At 43.3% G+C, this 18,108-nt stretch overlaps 1 protein-coding gene across 9 annotated transcripts in view; it reads right to left on the bottom strand.

Moving 5' to 3' along the window:
* ank2b (ankyrin 2b, neuronal) overlaps window positions 1-18,108 on the bottom strand; it is a 176,339-nt gene that overhangs the window by 59,014 nt on the left and 99,217 nt on the right. For all 9 annotated transcript variants that reach the window (XM_061961222.2, XM_061961226.1, XM_061961221.1 and 6 more), the window contains one exon: window positions 812-1,009. In XM_061961222.2, coding sequence (XP_061817206.1) covers window positions 812-1,009 — 198 coding nt within the window. The remainder of the gene's footprint in view (window positions 1-811; window positions 1,010-18,108) is intronic.

The following is an 18,108-nucleotide window of genomic DNA, read 5'->3' as shown; positions in this document are numbered from 1 at the left end:
CATAGCTTTTGTCGGTAAAGTGTGCGGAACAAACGACTGACCATTTCGTCGGCTTTCCCCACACCCTCGTATTTTGAACAAATTTCGTCCAATTTCTTGCCACTTTCGCATCTTTGGGCCACTGGTGCAACTTGAATCCGTCCCTGTTCGTGTTGTTACACCCTCCGACAACACACCAACGAAAGTGAGAAAATGGCGGATCGCTTCCCGATGTGACGTCACATTGTGACGTCATCGCTCCGAGAGCGAATAATAGAAAGGCGTTTCATTCGCCAAAATTCACCCATTTAGAGTTCGGAAATCGGTTAAGAAAATATATGGTATTTTTTCTGCAACATCAAGGTATATATTGACACTTACATAGGTCTGGTAATAATGTTCCCCTTTAAATGTTTTCATAGTGATATTATTCAAATCAGTTAAAACATTTTACAAATCTGAAAAAAACTGTCCATTAATTTTTTTAGTGGGAATACTGTTATATAAAATGTGGCAACTTTTTGTGTTGTGTCAAAAGATTGCCATAATTTTTTTTCTTGTGCTATTTCCTTCCTATTAGTGTTGTAAAATATGTTTTTGTTTTTTTCGTAACATTTTTGGACTTTTTTTTTTCAATAGAATTAGAACTACATTATACTTCTAATATTACAACTTTTCTCTTGTAAAATGTTGTCTTAACTCTGCCGTTGCTATATATCTCATATTTTGACTTTATTTTGTGACATCATTTTTACAACTTATGATGTATAACTTATTTGTCTTACAATAAAAACTAATATTAAATGATTAATATTCTATGCTGTGGCGGAACCTTGGTGGGGGTGTTGACGTGGGCTCCATTACTCAGCAACATGGTGGTAATGTCAGCGTGGCCATCCTCCGAGGCCAAGTGGAGCGGAGTGACATCCTGTTTGGTCACCATGTTGGTATCGGCGTCGCGCTTCAGCAGCGCTGAGACCACGTCCATTTGGTTCTTCTTGGACGCAATGTGGAGAGGAGTGTAGCCGTTCTGATACATCAAAGACAAACAGATATTTTGATTAAAAACAATGCCCCGAGGACCAACCTACCCTATCAGGGATCTGCGGTCCTTTCCAAGGTTTCTCATTGGGTTAAGATTTTTCTTGCCCGGATGTGGAATCAAAGCCGAGGATGTTGTTGTGATTAAGGGCTATATCAATAAACTTTGTTTGATTGATTGATTGATTTGAGGTTGCAATACATATTGTCAACAATAAAATCACAGGGAGCAGGAAAAACTACTGGAGAACATTTATTTAAAACAGCCACTTCAGTATTTAGATAGCCCTCCATTACAGTTCGCACCAATGTCTCCCGCTGAATAGACAATAGAGGACACACAAGTGGACATAATTGATGACCCAATCCAGAGTGTGACATGTTGGGTAAAATCCATCAAATCTAGCATAATTAAGAATTCCCTTGAAACAGTGTCTAAAACAGGGGTGTCAAACATACGACCCATGGGCCGTATTAGGCCCCGCGAACAGGTTTAATATAAAAATGAGCTGCATTTTTTTTATTGAAAGAAACTGCTGTTCTAAATGTGTCCACTGGATGTCACAATAGCAAATCAAGTGTAATCCACGTCACACATGACACTGTTTAAAGATGATGTGTCAACTTTAAGCACCGCCTGGATTGGCTGCAACTAGTCCAATCAGCGCAGGTGCAGGCGATCAGTTGTGGCTGGCAGCAGGTGGCGGCACAATACCTTCTTTCATTGTAAATTATCCACTCAACGGATAAATTAACGAAACGGAAAGATGCAAAGACTTAAGTCAACATGAGCATAATTGTTTTAGTTAGAGTTCCATACAACGCTTGCAACTGGTTAAATGCACGATGAGCACCCTGAACTCCCTTGTAAAAATGTGTATTTCTACATTAGTTGTGTTTGTTCTATTTTATTTTATACTTAAATCTACCACGTTCACATTGGTTAAGTTTGTAGTCATGTTACCTTGATTTCGGCTACGGTGTCATTTTGATGATTGTTTTGTTTATCTCATAATTGTAATATTTGAAAGATGATAAATGAATGTGTTGTGGCAGTTGCGTATGTCACCAATGCAGCGGTTTGAGAAAAACACTCAGTTGCGTTTCCAAATGTTTTTAGTAGTGAACTGCCAACATGATATTCCTAAACAGGGAGTTCTTAAAGTTTAATGGCTGTGCAAAAACACTGAGACAAAGTCTAAGTTCATTGTGTTTTTCATGGTGTTTTTGTTTTAAACCGCAGTAATTTTTTCCTCAGAATTTTAAACTTACCTGAAGTGTTTTGTTAAGACAGGGGTAGGCAACCCAACATGTTGAAAGAGCCATAATGGACCAAAAATAATCTGTCTGGAGCCGCAAAAAATTCAAAGCCTTATGTAAGTGTTTTAATGAAGGCAACACATTAAGTAAGTGTCTCAGAGGGTTAAATAACTCCTGGAAATTACTGGCTTAAAACGGCTGAAGGTATAAATGCGTGTACCCAAGTTAAAGGACAGGACAGGCTGTCTTCTTCTAATGGATTAATTACAATCTTTGCAAGCTGGGTAACATTTGCTGTGGTCTGGAACAACATGGTAACGTTTGCTGTGGTCTGGAACAACATGGTAACGTTTGCTGTGGTCTGGAACAACATGGCGCACAATAAGAAATGCAACAAATATTACATACAGATAATGTGTCATGAGACATGCAAATATAAATAGAATTCACAGAGGACATAAGTAAAGGAAATTAAATTAACTTAATATTAGAATAAATTAAATTAAATTAATATACCTACAAACGAGGCATAATGATGCAACATGTACACACAGCTAGCCGAAATAGCCTGTTAGCATGGATTATTAGCACTCCTCGCTAGTCAATAACATCATTAAAGCTCACGTGTATGCATTCACGCACAGCATACAACGTTTGGTGGACAAAATGAGACAAAGAAGGAGTGGCATAAAAACACGTCTTTCTGTGGCAGCGTCGGAGAAAGTTGTACACGTAAACCAACTACGGTGAGTTCAAGGACCGCTAAAATTAGTAGGCCAAATACTGTCATCAGTGAAGCATAAGCACAAACATATTACACAGTGGACTTTCTAACAATTAAGAAGGTTTGTGCCATGTTTGTCCTCCTACAGAAACATTATTAAAACAACAAATATATTTCCCCCCCCAATCTTTTTCCATTTTTGAAAAAGCTCCAAGGAGCCACGGGTTGCTGTCCCCCGTGTTAATCAATCAATGTCAATCAATGTTTATTTATATAGCCCCAAATCACAAGTGTCTCAAAGGGCTGCGCAAGCCACGACGACATCCTCGGTTCAGAGCCCACAAAAGGGCAAGTAAAAACTCACAACCCAGTGGGATGTCAATGTGAATGACTATGAGAAACCTTGGAGAGGACCGCAGATGTGGGTGGCCGCTCCCCCTCTAGGGGAGACCGGATGCAATGGACGTCGAGTGGGTCTAGGATAATAGTGTGAAAGTCCAGTCCATAGTGGATCTCACATAATAGTGAGAGTCCAGTCCATAGTGGAGCCAGCAGGAGACCATACCGAGCGGAGACAGGTCAGCAGCGCAGAGATGTCCCCAACCGATGCACAGGCGAGCGGTCCACCCCGGGTCCCGACTCTTAAGAGGATTATTTGTAATATGCACATTGTCAGAATGTGCTTGTCCTAATCATTTTGGAAGCGTTTTTTATTTTTTTATTTTTGTTATGCCATGATTTTACCAGTCCGGTCCGCGTGGGGATAGATTTTCCTCCATGCGGCCCGTGGGCTAAATAATTATTTATGTGTTAATGAACATCATGATTATGTAATATGCTCAGTGAATAATAGGTGAAAACTCACAGAAACTGTTAATAAAACAGCCCATTTCTTTGGTGGTCTATTGCTAAGACAATTGCAATATAAAGTTGTATCGCATGGGTGTCAAACTCTGGCCCGCGGGCCAGATTTGGCCCGCCGTGTAATTTTATTTGGCCCTTGAGGCGATATCAAATTAACATTAGAGCTGGCCCGCCGGGATAATACAGCGGCAGTGCCGCTGTAACACCACATTCACCGCTAATATTCATACTTGCCAACCCTCCCGATTTTCCCGGGAGACTCCCGAATTTCAGTGCCCCTCCCAAAAATCTCCCGGGGAAACCATTCTCCCGAATTTCTCCCGATTTCCACACATCCGCTTTTCCTCCATACAAACAGCGTGCCAGCCCAGTCACATAATATATGCGGCTTTTACACACACATGAGTGAATGCAAGCATACTTGGTCAACACCCATACAGGTCACACTGAGGGTGGCCGTATAAATTATTGATATTTTTTAATCCATCTCCATCCATCCATCCATCTTCTTCCGCTTATCCGAGGTCGGGTCGCGGGGGCAGCAGCCTAAGCAGGGAAGCCCAGACTTCCCTCTCCCCAGCCATTTCTTCCAGCTCTTCCCGGGGGATCCCGAGGCGTTCCCAGGCCAGCCGGGAGACATAGTCTTCCCAACGTGTCCTGGGTCTTCCCCGTGGCCTCCTACCAGTTGGACGTGCCCTAAACACCTCCCTAGGGAGGTGTTCGGGTGGCATCCTGACCAGATGCCCGAACCACCTCATCTGGCTACTCTCGATGTAGAGGAGCAGCGGCTTTACTTTGAGCTACCCCCGGATAGCTTCTCACCCTATCTCTAAGGGAGAGCCCCGCCACCCGGCGGGGGAAACTCATTTCGGCCGCTTGTACCCTTGATCTTGTCCTTTCGGTCATAACCCAGAGCTCATGACCATAGGTGAGGATGGGAACGTAGATCGACCGGTAAATTGAGAGCTTTGCCTTCCGGCTCAGCTCCTTCTTCACCACAAAGGATCGATACAGCGTCCGCATTACTGAAGACGCCGCACCGATCCGCCTGTCAATCTCACGATCCACTCTTTCCTCAATTATGAACAAGACTCCGAGGTACTTGAACTCCTCCACTTGGAGCAGGGTCTCCTCCCCAAACCGGAGATGGCCCTCCACCCTTTTCCGGGCGAGAACCATGGACTCGGACTTGGAGGTGCTGATTCTCATCCCAGTCGCTTCACACTCAGCTGCGAACCGATCCAGTGACAGCTGAAGATCCTGGCCAGATGAAGCCATCAGGACCACATCATCCGCAAAAAGCAGAGACCTAATCCTGCAGCCACCAAACCGGATCCCCTCAACGCCTTGACTGCACCTAGAAGTTCTGTCCATAAAAGTTATGAACATAATCAGTGACAAAGGGCAGCCTTAGCAGAGTCCAACCCTCATTAGAAACGTGTCCGACTTACTGCCGGCAATACGGACCAAGCTCTGACACTGATCGTACAGGGAGCGGACCGCCACAATCAGACAGTCCGATACCCCATACTCTCTGAGCACTCCCCAGAGGACTTCCCGAGGGACACGGTCGAATGCCTTCTCCAAGTCCACAAAGCACATGTAGACTGGTTGGGCAAACTCCCATGCACCCTCAAGGACCCTGCCGAGAGTATAGAGCTGGTCCACAGTTCCACGACCAAGACGAAAACCACACTGTTCCTCCTTAATCCAAGGTTCGACTATCCGGCGTAGCCTCCTCTCCAGTACATCTGAATAGACCTTACCGGGAAGGCTGAGGAGTGTGATCCCACGATAGTTAGAACACACCCTCCGGTTCCCCTTCTTAAAGAGAGGAACCACCACCACGGTCTGCCAATCCAGAGGTACTGCCCCCGATGTCGATATCGATGATATTTTTAAATTATTATTATTATTATTATTTGAAACTTGATTTTGCATGTAACTATAAAGTTATATAAGCCTTGCTTGTTCAATATTCAATGCAAAACTTGTTTGGGTCCCTATTGAAAGGTTAATTTGTTCAACCTTGGCCCGCGGCTTTGTTCAGTTTTAAATTTTGTCCCACTCTGTATTTGAGTTTGACACCCCTGTTGGATAGTGATCAAATAAATTATGTGTTGATGTGAGGGAATGTGTGGCTATTGATGCCGTACCACCTGCCTTCCTACCACTTCTGACTGAAAAAGCACAGTTAAAGTTGGTTGGCGAAGCCTCAGCGACAGCAAATGGTGCATCTGTACCCAGCCATACCTCAGTTCAAAGAAAGCAGTCGAGTTTGTGGTCTAAAAAGCGAATCATTAATAATTAAAGACGTATTAACCAGAGAAGGCATATTCTAAAGTGCCGTATAATGACAGTTGTATTAGTGACTGTAACTAATGGGGAGTAAGGTTTTGGAAGTGGTTTCAGGTTACTGATATTCAAAGTTATAAGAAGTGATATACACTATATTGCCAAAGGTATTAGGCCACCCATCCAAATGGTAAATGGTAAATGGGTCGTACTTGTATAGCGCTTTTCTACCTTTTTTTTTAAGGAACTCAAAGCGCTTTGACACTATTTTCCACATTCACCCATTCACACACACACATTCACACATTCACACACTGATGGCGGGAGCTGCCATGCACAGCGCTAACCAGTCCCATCAGGAGCAAGGGTGAAGTGTCTTGCTCAAGGACACAACGGACGGGACTAGGATGGTAGAAGGTGGGGATTGAACCAGTAACCCTCAGATTGCTGGCACGGCCACTCTCCCAACTTCGCCACGCCGTCCCCTGATCAGAATCAGGTGTCCTAATCACTTGGCCCGGCCACAGGTGTATAAAATCAAGCACTTAGGCATGAAGACTGTTTCTACAAACATTTGTGAAAGAATGGGCCGCGCTCAGGATTTCCAGCGTGGAACTGTCATAGGATGCCACCTGTGCAACAAATCCAGTCTTGAAATTTCCTCGCTCCTAAATATTCCAAAGTCAACTGTCGGCTTTATTATAAGAAAATGGAAGAGTTTGGGAACAACAGCAACTCAGCCACCAAGTGGTAGGCCACGTAAACTGACAGAGAGGGGTCAGCGGATGCTGAAGCGCATAGTGCAAAGACTTTCTGCACAGTCAGTTGCTACAGAGCTCCAAACTTCAATCAATCAATCAATTCCTTTATTGTCATTGTCATAATAACACTTAAGTCATACATGTCAACGAGATTTTGCTTGAGAAAACTGCATTGAAGTGCAGGTTGACCATAGTTTACAGTTTAGCATTGTCAGGAAGATGGCGAATAGAGGGACGTGGAGGTGGGTACAGTCGGATGTCTGATGGGTGTTACGTTGATGTTGCAGCAATGCAATGTCCAGAGCACAATTATTGAGGTGGTGAAGAGTGAGGTAATAAGATGGTCCGGGGCAGGCTGTTCATTTAGCAGTCTCACAGCCTGGGGATAAAGACTGTGAGACATTCTGGTGGTCCTGGCGCGAATCCATCTATACCTCCTTCCAGAGGGTAGCAGGTTGAAGAGCCCATGGGCTGGGTGGGATCTGTCCTTCAGGATGTTGTGTACTCGCTTTAGGCAGCGAGTTGTGTACATGGCACTCATCTCTGGGAGTATCGTCCTTGTAATTTCCCCCACCGCTTTAACCACTCGCAGGAGGGCCTGTTGGTTCGCTTTAGTGCAGCTAGCAAACCACACTAAAAAGCCATAAGTTAGGACACTGCTGATGGCACAGTTGTAAAAGTTTACCATTGATTTCTGCGGAATGTTTACGCATTTTAGTTTCCTCAAAAAAAAAAAGACGTTGTTGGGCCTTTCCGACTGTAGAAGCAGTGTTAATGTCCCAGCAAAGATCTTCTGTTATGTTCACCCCTAAGAATTTGAAATGCTTGACCCTTTCTACGAGATTGTTATTAATTAAAAGTGGAGGGGGTTTGTTCTGCCCTTTCCTGCAGAAGTCTACAATTAGTTCTTTGGTTTTGTTAGTGTTAAGAACCAAGTTGTTGTTAGCACACCATGAAGCCAGCCGTTGGACCTCTGCATTGTATGCTGTTTCATCATTGTTTCATGTGACCTTCCAATCAGCCCACATACAGAGAGCTTCATGGAATGGGTTTCCATGGCCATGCAGCTGCATCTAAGCCATACATCACCAAGTCCAATGCAAAGCGTGGGATGCAGTGGTGTAAAGCACGTCGCCACTGGACTCTAGAGCAGTGGAGACGCGTTCTCTGGAGTGATGAATCACACTTTTCCATCTGGCAATCTGATGAACCAGTCTGGGTTTGGAGGTTGCCAGGAGAACGCTACATTTCGGACTGCATTGTGAAATTTGGTGGAGGAGGAAATATGTTGTGGGGTTGTTTTTCAGGAGTTGGGCTTGGCCCCTTAGTTCCAGTGAAAGGAACTTTGAATGCTCCAGGATACCAAAACATTTTGGACAATTCCATGCTCCCAACCTTGTGGGAACAGTTTGGAGCGGGCCCCTTACTCTTCCAACATGACTGTGCACCAGTGCACAAAGCAAGGTGCATAAAGACATGGATGACAGAGTCTGGTGTGGATGAACTGGACTGGCCTGCACAGAGACCTGACCTGAACCCGATAGAACACCTTTGGGATGAATTAGAACGGAGACTGAGAGCCAGGCCTTCTCGACCTGTGACCTCACCAATGCGCTTTTGGAAGAATGGTGGAAAATTACTATAAACACACTCCGCAACCTTGTGGACAGCCTTCCCATAAGAGTTGAAGCTGTAGTAGCTGCAAAAGGTGGACCCACATCATGTTGAACCCTATGGGTTAGGAATGGGATGGCACTTCAAGTTCATATGTGAGTCAAGGCCGGTGGTCACATACTTTTGGCAATATAGTGTATATCATTCTCTGCTAATGATGACGATGGGAATCAATCAATTGTTTGTGGAAAAATGAGGTCCAAGTCCAGTATTGTTTATATCGCTGTTAAAAGTAAAACCGTAGGGACTAAGATCAGGGCGACATCAGGATATAGGGCAGTGGTTCTTAACCTGGGTTCGATCGAACCCTCGGGGTTCGGTGAGTCGGCCTCAGGGGTTCGGCAGAGCCTCCGCCGCGTAGGTCAAGACACATCCGACTTATCGTGTAAACACAAACTTCTCCCTGTCGGCGCATTATGGATACCCCCAAACAATGTTCCCTCTAATTTTCCATATCTGTGAGCAAACGCAAAAACTCCTTGAGCATTCGGTGGAGCACATGTGAGCGACGTCAGACCTGCAGCACACCTGTCCCAAACCTGACTAAAATAACAAGTTAAATGTTTTATTATTGTAATCAAATGAAAGCAGTCATTTCCATGAGATTATTTTCTAATATAAGTGTTTTGGCCCACTTACAATGACTATAACGTATTGTGTTTCATGAGCTGTGTACTAGTATTATATGTCTGGGTGGGGGGGTCCTACTTTGGAAATAATAAGATATCACATTTAGTTCCCACCAAAACATTCACATGTTGCACAATGAGATGTAAACATGGGATCATGTGTACATTCCTGTAACTTTCTGTTTGTAAAATATATCTTTATTAGTATTTCTTTAATGTAATAACATCATTTTATGATTACGGTTCGGGTTCGGTGAATGTGGATATGAAACTGGAGGGGTTCGGTACCTCCAACAAGGTTAAGAACCACTGATATAGGGGCCATACCCACGTTAGCCTGTCACATACTTGCCAACCCTCCCGGATTTTCCGGGAGACTCCCAAAATTCAGCGCCTCTCCCGAAAACCTCCCGGGACATATTTTCTCCCGAAATTCAGGCGGAGCTGGAGGGGGCGTGGTCTCCAGCTCCATGCGGACCTGAGTGACGTGTTTTCCTCTACCGTAAAGCAGTTCGTCTGCCGTAAACAGCAATGTTGTGACACTCTTAAACAGGACAATACTGCCATCTAGTGCATTTCACACAGCAATGCATCATCAGAGAGGGTGTTCAGCATGGTTCGAAAAATAGTGACAGAGAATAGAACAAGGATGGACAATTCAACCCTTAACTCAACAATGAGTAGATGAGTGTTATGTGTATGTATATGTGTAAATAAATGAACACTGAAATTCAAGTATTTCTCTTATTTTTATATATATAATAAAATAAATATATATTTATAGCTAGAATTCACTGAAAGTCAATTATTTCCTATATATATATATATATATATATATATATATATATATATATATATATATATATATATAAATATATATATATATGTATGTGTGGGAAAAAATCACAAGACTACTTCATCTCTACAGGCCTGTTTCATGAGGGGTTCCCTCAATCATCAGGAGATTTTTAATATATATATATATATATATACATATATATATATATATATATATATATATATATATATATACATATATATATATATATATATATATACATAAAATAATTGACTTGGTGAATTTTAGCTGTAAATATACTCCTCCCCTCTTAACCACGCCCCGCCCCCCGCCTTCCGAAATCGGAGGTCTCAAGGTTGGCAAGTATGGCCTGTCAACCCCAAAAACATGTGTGGTGTTAGTTTATAGTTATTCATTGTATTGTTATATCAAACGTGCATACAGTTACAGTATGATAAATCACACATTTAATGAAAATATTCTGATTAAGTGTGTCGAATGCTTATGTTAAATCCAGCTGCACACTGTTTACCATCTATATTCATTCCCTCCGCTATTGTCAGGACCACGCCCACTCCCTCACTCCAGAGATCTATGAACGACGCTCAGCTGTCTGCTCATCTGCTCATCACCTCACAGCCAATCAGACTCGGCCATTCCACACTCACCTGCGACTCATTAGCAAACATCTATGTGTTTGCTAACGAGTCACAGGTGAGAGTGGAGCAGGTTTCCTCCTAAAAGTACCTGGGTATTTCTTTTGATTCTCAGTTAACTTTGGGCCAACCAAGTTGACTGATTGCAACGTATTAACCAGCACCTGCACTTTCTGAGGAGGCCCAGGGTCCAGGATGTGGCAAGCAATATCATGATGTGGTTTTATAAGGCAAACATCCAATTTGTCATCCATTATGGCATCTCCACATGGTTTCCTGTCAAAACTCAAAACCCAACTTCAAAACCTTATCAAGAGGCCTGGTAAAATAATTGGCATGCAGCCCCCTTGTTCCCTTCAAGAAATATTCGACAAGACCGTGAGGAAGCAGGGTCTTAAAATCACCCGTGACCACAGAACTTTCCTCCAGAAGGTCTTATCTCTGTCCATGAGTTGTCAGATGAAAACATTGAGCTGTTTGGCCACAATACCCAGCAATATGTTTGGAGGAGAAAAGGTGAGGCCTTTAATCCCAGGAACACCAATCCTACCGTCAAGCATGGTGGTGGTAGTATTGGCCTGTTTTGCTGCCAATGGAACTGGTGCTTTACAGAGAGTAAATGCATACTTGCCAACCTTGAGACCTCCAATTTCGGGAGGTGGGGGGGGGGGTCGAAGGGCCGTGGTTGGGGGCGTGGTTAAGAGGGGAGGAGTATATTTACAGCTAGAATTCACCAAGTTAAGAATTTCATATATATATATGTATATATATATATATATATATATATATATATATATATATATATATATATATATATATATATATAAGAAACACTTAACTTTCAGTGAATTCTAGCTGTATATATATATATATATATATATATATATATATATATAATTTTATTATATATATATATATATATATATATATATATATATATATATATATATATATATATATATATATATATATATATATATATATATATATATATATATATTATATATATATTGGGACGGCGTGGCGCAGTGGGAGAGTGGCCGTGTGCGACCCGAGGGTCCCTGGTTCAATCCCCACCTAGTACCAACCTCGTCATGTCCGTTGTGTCCTGAGCAAGACACTTCACCCTTGCTCCTGATGGGTGCTGGTTAGCGCCTTGCATGGCAGCTCCCTCCATCAGTGTGTGAATGTGTGTGTGAATGGGTAAATGTGGAAGTAGTGTCAAAGCGCTTTGAGTACCTTGAAGGTAGAAAAGCGCTATACAAGTACAACCCATTTATCATTTATTTATTATTTATATATATATATATACATATATATATATATATATATATATATATAATAAAATTATATATATATATATATATATATATATATATATATATATATATATATATATATATATATATATATATATTTATACAGCTAGAATTCACTGAAAGTTAAGTATTTCCTATATATATATATATATATAATGTATAATTTTATTATATATACCGTATTTTCCGCACTATAAGGCGCACCGGATTATTAGCCGCACCTTCAATGAATTACATATTTCATAACTTTGTCCACCAATAAGCCGCCCCGGATTATAAGCCGCGCCTACGCTGCGCTAAAGGGAATGTCAAAAAAACAGTCAGATAGTTCAGTCAAACTTTAATAATATATTGAAAACCAGCGTTCTAACAACTCTGTCCCAAAATGTACGCAAATGTGCAATCACAAACATAGTAAAATTCAAAATGGTGTAGAGCAATAGCAACATAATGTTGCTCGAACGTTAATGTCACAACACACAAAATAAACATAGCGCTCACCTTCTGAAGTTATTCTTCATTCGTAAATCCTTCGAATTCTTCGTCTTCGGTGTCCGAATTGAAAAGTTGCGCAAGCGTGGTATCCAAAATGGCCGGTTCCGTCTCGTCGAAGTCATCGGAGTCAGTGTCGCTGTTGTTCTGTGAATCCTGCCTTCCGGAAAGCTCGGACCACAGTTGTGACCGAAATATCTGCCCAGGCATTTACGATCCACTGGCAAATGTTGGCGTATGTCGTCCGGCGCTGTCTGCCCGTCTTAGTGAAGGTGTGTTCGCCTTCGGAGCTGTGTGAAAAAAGCCACCCGGCCTCTTCGCGTAAACTTCCCTTAACCACTCGCTCATCTTTTCTTCATCCATCCATCCCTTCGAGTTAGCTTTTATGATGACGCCGGCTGGAAAGGTCTCTTTTGGCAAGGTCTTCCTTTTGAATATCACCATGGGTGGAAGTTAGCATGGCAAGCTAGAACCACAGTGAAGGATGACTTCTCATTCCCTGTGGTGCGAATATTCACCGTACGTGCTCCCGTTCCACAGTGCGGTTCACAGGAATATCAGTTGCTGTGAAATACGGTAGTAATCCGTGTGCGGATGGAGAGATTGCGTCTTTTTATGAACCGGATCCTTGTCGCTTAGTAGGAGCCATTTTGTGGTCTTTACAGATGTAAACAGGAAATGAAACGTACGGTGATATCCGCGCGTTTTTTCTTCTTCTTCCGGGGGCGGGTGGTGGCTTACAGTAGAAGAAGAAGCGCTTCCTGTTCTATGGGGGCGGGTGCTTTCCTTGGCGGTTGCTTGCGTAGAAGAAGAAGCGCTTCCTGTTCTACCGGGAAAAAAGATGGCGGCTGTTTACCGAAGTTGCGAGATCGAAACTTTATGAAAATGAATCGTAATAAAGCGCACCGGGTTATAAGGCGCACTGTCAGCTTTTGAGAAAATGTGTGGTTTTTAGGTGCGCCTTATAGTGCGGAAAATACGGTATATAAAAATAAGAGAAATACTTGAATTTCAGTGTTCATTTATTTACACATATACACACACATAACACTCATCTACTCATTGTTGAGTAAAGGGTTGAATTGTCCATCCTTGTTCTATTCTCTGTCACTATTTTTCTAACCATGCTGAACACCCTCTCTGATGATGCATTCTGCTTCGTCTCCTTGTTGTGTGCGCAGTTGTGCACTGCACTCTCTAAAAGCCGTACATGTTATTGTCACATATGCATGTACAGTAGATGGCAGTATTGTCCTGTTTAAGAGTGTCACAACATTGCTGTTTACGGCAGACGAACTGCTTTACGGTAGACGAAAACGTGACTGCTGTTGTTGTGTGTTGTTACCGCGCTGGGAGGACGTTAATGAAACTGCCTAACAATAAACCCACATCAGAAACCAAGAACTCGCCCTCGATCATTCTACAGTTATAACGTGATTGGGCAGGCACGCTGTTTATATTGTGGGAAGGCGGACGTGAAAACAGGCTGTCGACACGTCACTCAGGTCCGCCTGAATTTCGGGAGATAATTTGTCCTGGGAGGTTTTCGGGAGAGGCGCTGAATTTCGGGAGTCTCCCGGAAAATTCAGGAGGGTTGGCAAGTATGAGTAAATGTGACAATGAAAAAGGAGATTTCCTCCAAATTCCTCAGGACAACCTAAAATCATCAGCCCAAAGGTTGGGTGTTTGGCGCAGTTGACTCTGTTTGCTCTCGTATTAACCAGCACCTGCACTTAGTAAGGAGGCTCATGGTCCAGGATGTGGCAAGCAATATCATGATGTGGATTTATAAGGCAAACACTGAATCTGTCATCCGTTATGGCATCTCCACATGGTTTGCTGTCAAAACTCAAAACCCAACTTCAAAACCTTATCAAGAGGGCTGGTAAAATAATTGGCATGCAGCCCCCTTGTTCCCTTCAAGAAAAAATCGACAAGACCGTGAGGAAGCAGAACTTTCCTCCAGAAGGTCTTATCTTTGTCCATGTGATGTCAGATGAAACCAAAATTGAGCTGTTTGGCCAGAATACTCAGCAATATGTTTAATCCCAGGAACACAATTCCTACCATCAAGCATGGTGGTGGTAGTATTATGCTCTGGGCCTGTTTTGCTGCCAATGGAACTGGTGCTTTACAGAGAGTAAATGGGACAATGAAAAAGGAGGATTACCTCCAAATTCTTCAAGACAAGATAAAATCATCAGCCCGGAGGTTGGGTCTTGGGCGCAGTTGGGTGTTCCAACAGGACAATGACCCCAAACACACGTCAAAAGTGGTAAAGGAATGGCTAAATCAGGCTAGAATTAAGGTTTTAGAATGGCCTTCCCAAAGTCCTGACTTAAACGTGTGGACAATGCTGAAGAAACAAGTCCATGTCAGAAAACCAACACATTTAGCTGAACTGCACCAATTTTGTCAAGAGGAGTGGTCAAAAATTCAAGCAGAAGCTTATGGATGGCTACCAAAAAGTGTCTTATTGCAGTAAAACTTGCCATGGGACATGTAACCAAAAATCAACATTGCTGTATGTATACTTTTGACCCAGCAGAATTGCTCACATTTTCAGTAGACCCATAATACATTCATAAAAGAACCAAACTTCATGAATGTTTTTTGTGACCAACAAGTATGTGCTCCAATCACTCTATCACAAAAAAATAAGAGTTGTAGAAATGATTGGAAACTCAAGACAGCCATGACATTATGTCCTTTACAAGTGTATGTACACTTTTGACCACGACTGCATCAGTATCCATCCATCCATCTATCTTCTTCCGCTTATCCGAGGTCGGGTCGCGGGGGCAGCAGCCTAAGCAGGGAAGCCCAGACTTCCCTCTCCCCAGCCACTTCTTCCAGCTATTCCCGGGGGATCCCGAGGCGTTCCCAGGCCAGCCGGGAGACATAGTCTTCCCAACGTGTCCTGGGTCTTCCCCGTGGCCTCCTACCGGTCGGACGTTCAGGGAGGGCGTTCAGGTGGCATCCTGACTAGATGCCCGAACCACCTCATCTGGCTTCTCTCGATGTGGAGGAGCAGCGGCTTTACTTTGAGTTCCTCCCGGATGCCAGAGCTTCTCACCCTATCTCTAAGGGAGAGCCCCGCCACCCGGGGGAGGAAACTCATTTCGGCCGCTTGTACCCGTGATCTTGTCCTTTCGGTCATAACCCAAAGCTCATGACCATAGGTGAGAATGGGAACGTAGATCGACCAGTAAATTGAGAGCTTTGCCTTCCGGCTCAGCTCTTTCTTCACCATAACGGATGGATACAGCCTCCGCATTACTGAAGACGCCGCACCGATCTGCCTGTCGGTCTCACGATCCACTCTTCCCTCACTCGTGAACAAGACTCCGAGGTAATTGAACTCCTCCACTTGGGGCAGGGTCTCCTCCCCAACCCGGAGATGGCACTCCACCCTTTTCCGGGCGAGAACCATGGACTCGGACTTGGAGGTGCTGATTCTCATCCCAGTCGCTTCACACTCAGCTGCGAACCGATCCAGTGAGAGCTGAAGATCCTGGCCAGATGAAGCCATCAGGACCTAATCCCGCAGCCACCAAACCGGATCCCCTCAACGCCTTGACTGCGCCTAGAAATTCTGTCCATAAAAGTTATGAACAGAATCGGTGACAAAGGGCAGCCTTGGCGGAGCCCAACCCTCACTGGAAACGTGTCCGACTTACTGCCGGCAATGCGGACCAAGCTCTGACACTGATCGTACAGGGAGTTGACCGCCACAATCAGACAGTCCGATACCCCATACTCTCTGAGCACTCCCCACAGGACTTCCCGAGGGACACGGTCGAATGCCTTCTCCAAGTCCACAAAGCACATGTAGACTGGTTGGGCAAACTCCCATGCACCCTCAAGAACCCTGCCGAGAGTATAGAGCTGGTCCACAGTTCCACGACCAGGACGAAAACCACACTGTTCCTCCTGAATCCGAGGTTCGACTATCCGGCATAGCCTCCTCTCCAGTACACCTGAATAGACCTTACCGGGAAGGCTGAGGAGTGTGATTCCACGATAGTTAGAACACACCCTCCGGTTCCCCTTCTTAAAGAGAGGAACCACCACCCCGGTCTGCCAATCCAGAGGTACCGCCCCCGATGTCCACGTGATGCTGCAGAGTACTGACTGTATCAGTATGTGAAATTGATTTATGGAATAGATTAAGCAAATTACTCAAATAATTGATACGATCCAATCTAAGGAACTATTCAAACTCAGTGTTTACAGAGTACAAGAAAGAAGAATCTTGAAGCCTATTGCTAAGCGAGACATCGATCATATATTCAGCCAATTATGTGAACTCATTATCTATTCTTGTGAACTTTATTGATATTTATTTATCTGTTTGTGTTAGAGCGGGGATCAGCAACCCGCGGCTCTCGAGCTGCATGCGGCTCTTTAGTGCAGCCATAGTGGCTCCCTGGAGCAGTTTTAAAAAAGGATTGCAAATGGAAAAAGATTGGTGGGAATTTTTTTTTTTTTTTTTTTTCGTATGTTTTTTGTTTCAGGACCAACATGAGACATTCATCCATCCATCCATCTATCCATTTTTCTACCGCTTGTCCTGAGACAAACCTTCCTAATTGTTAGAAAGCCCACTATTTAATATGTTTGTGTGTATGCTTCACTGATGAGAGCATTTGGTGAACATCATTTTCTCCTAGAGATGTCCGATAATGGCTTTTTTGCCGATATCCGATATTCCGATATTGTCCAACTCTTAATTACCGATTCCGATATCAACCGATACCGATATATACAGTCGTGGAATCAACACATTATTATGCCTAATTTTGTTGTGATGCCCCGCTGGATGCATTAAACAATGTAACAAGGTTTTCCAAAATAAATCAACTCAAGTTATGGGAAAAAAAAATGCCAACATTGCACTGCCATATTTATTATTGAAGTGCATTATTTTTTTTAACATGCCTCAAAACAGCAGCTTGGAATTTGGGGGGTGTATATTGTAGCGTCCCGGAAGAGTTAGTGCTGCAAGGGGTTCTGGGTATTTGTTCTGTTGTGTTTATGTTGTGTTACGGTGCGGATGTTCCCCCGAAATGTGTTTGTCATTCTTGTTTGGTGTGGGTTGACAGTGTGGCGCATATTTGTAACAGTGTTAAAGTTGTTTATACGGCCACCCTCAGTGTGACCTGTATGGCTGTTGACCAAGTATGTTTGCATTCACTTGTGTGTGTGAAAAGCCGTAGGTACTATGTGACTGGACCGGCACGCAAAGTAAGTGCCTTTAAGGTTTATTGGCGCTCTGTACTTCTCCCTGCGTCCGTGTACACAGCGGCGTTTTAAAAAGTCGTAAATTTTACTTTTTGAAACCGATCCCGATAATTTCCGATATTACATTTTAAAGCATTTGTGGGCCGATAATACCGGCAGTCCGATATTATCGGACATCTCTATTTTGTCCTACTAATTTTGGCGGTTCTTGAACTCACCATAGTGTGGACTGTGATGCAACAGTTTGTTTACATGTAAAAATCTTCCACTCCTTCTTTGTCCCATTTTGTCCACCAAACTTTATATACTGTGCGTGAATGCACAAAGGTGCGCTTTGTTGATGTTATTGACTTGTGTGGAGTGCTAATCAG

The sequence above is a fragment of the Nerophis lumbriciformis genome, linkage group LG05, assembly GCF_033978685.3.
Source record: "Nerophis lumbriciformis linkage group LG05, RoL_Nlum_v2.1, whole genome shotgun sequence".
Taxonomy (NCBI): domain Eukaryota; kingdom Metazoa; phylum Chordata; class Actinopteri; order Syngnathiformes; family Syngnathidae; genus Nerophis; species Nerophis lumbriciformis.
Note: the sequence above shows the minus strand (reverse complement) of the source record. Positions and strands in the feature narration are given on the sequence as shown.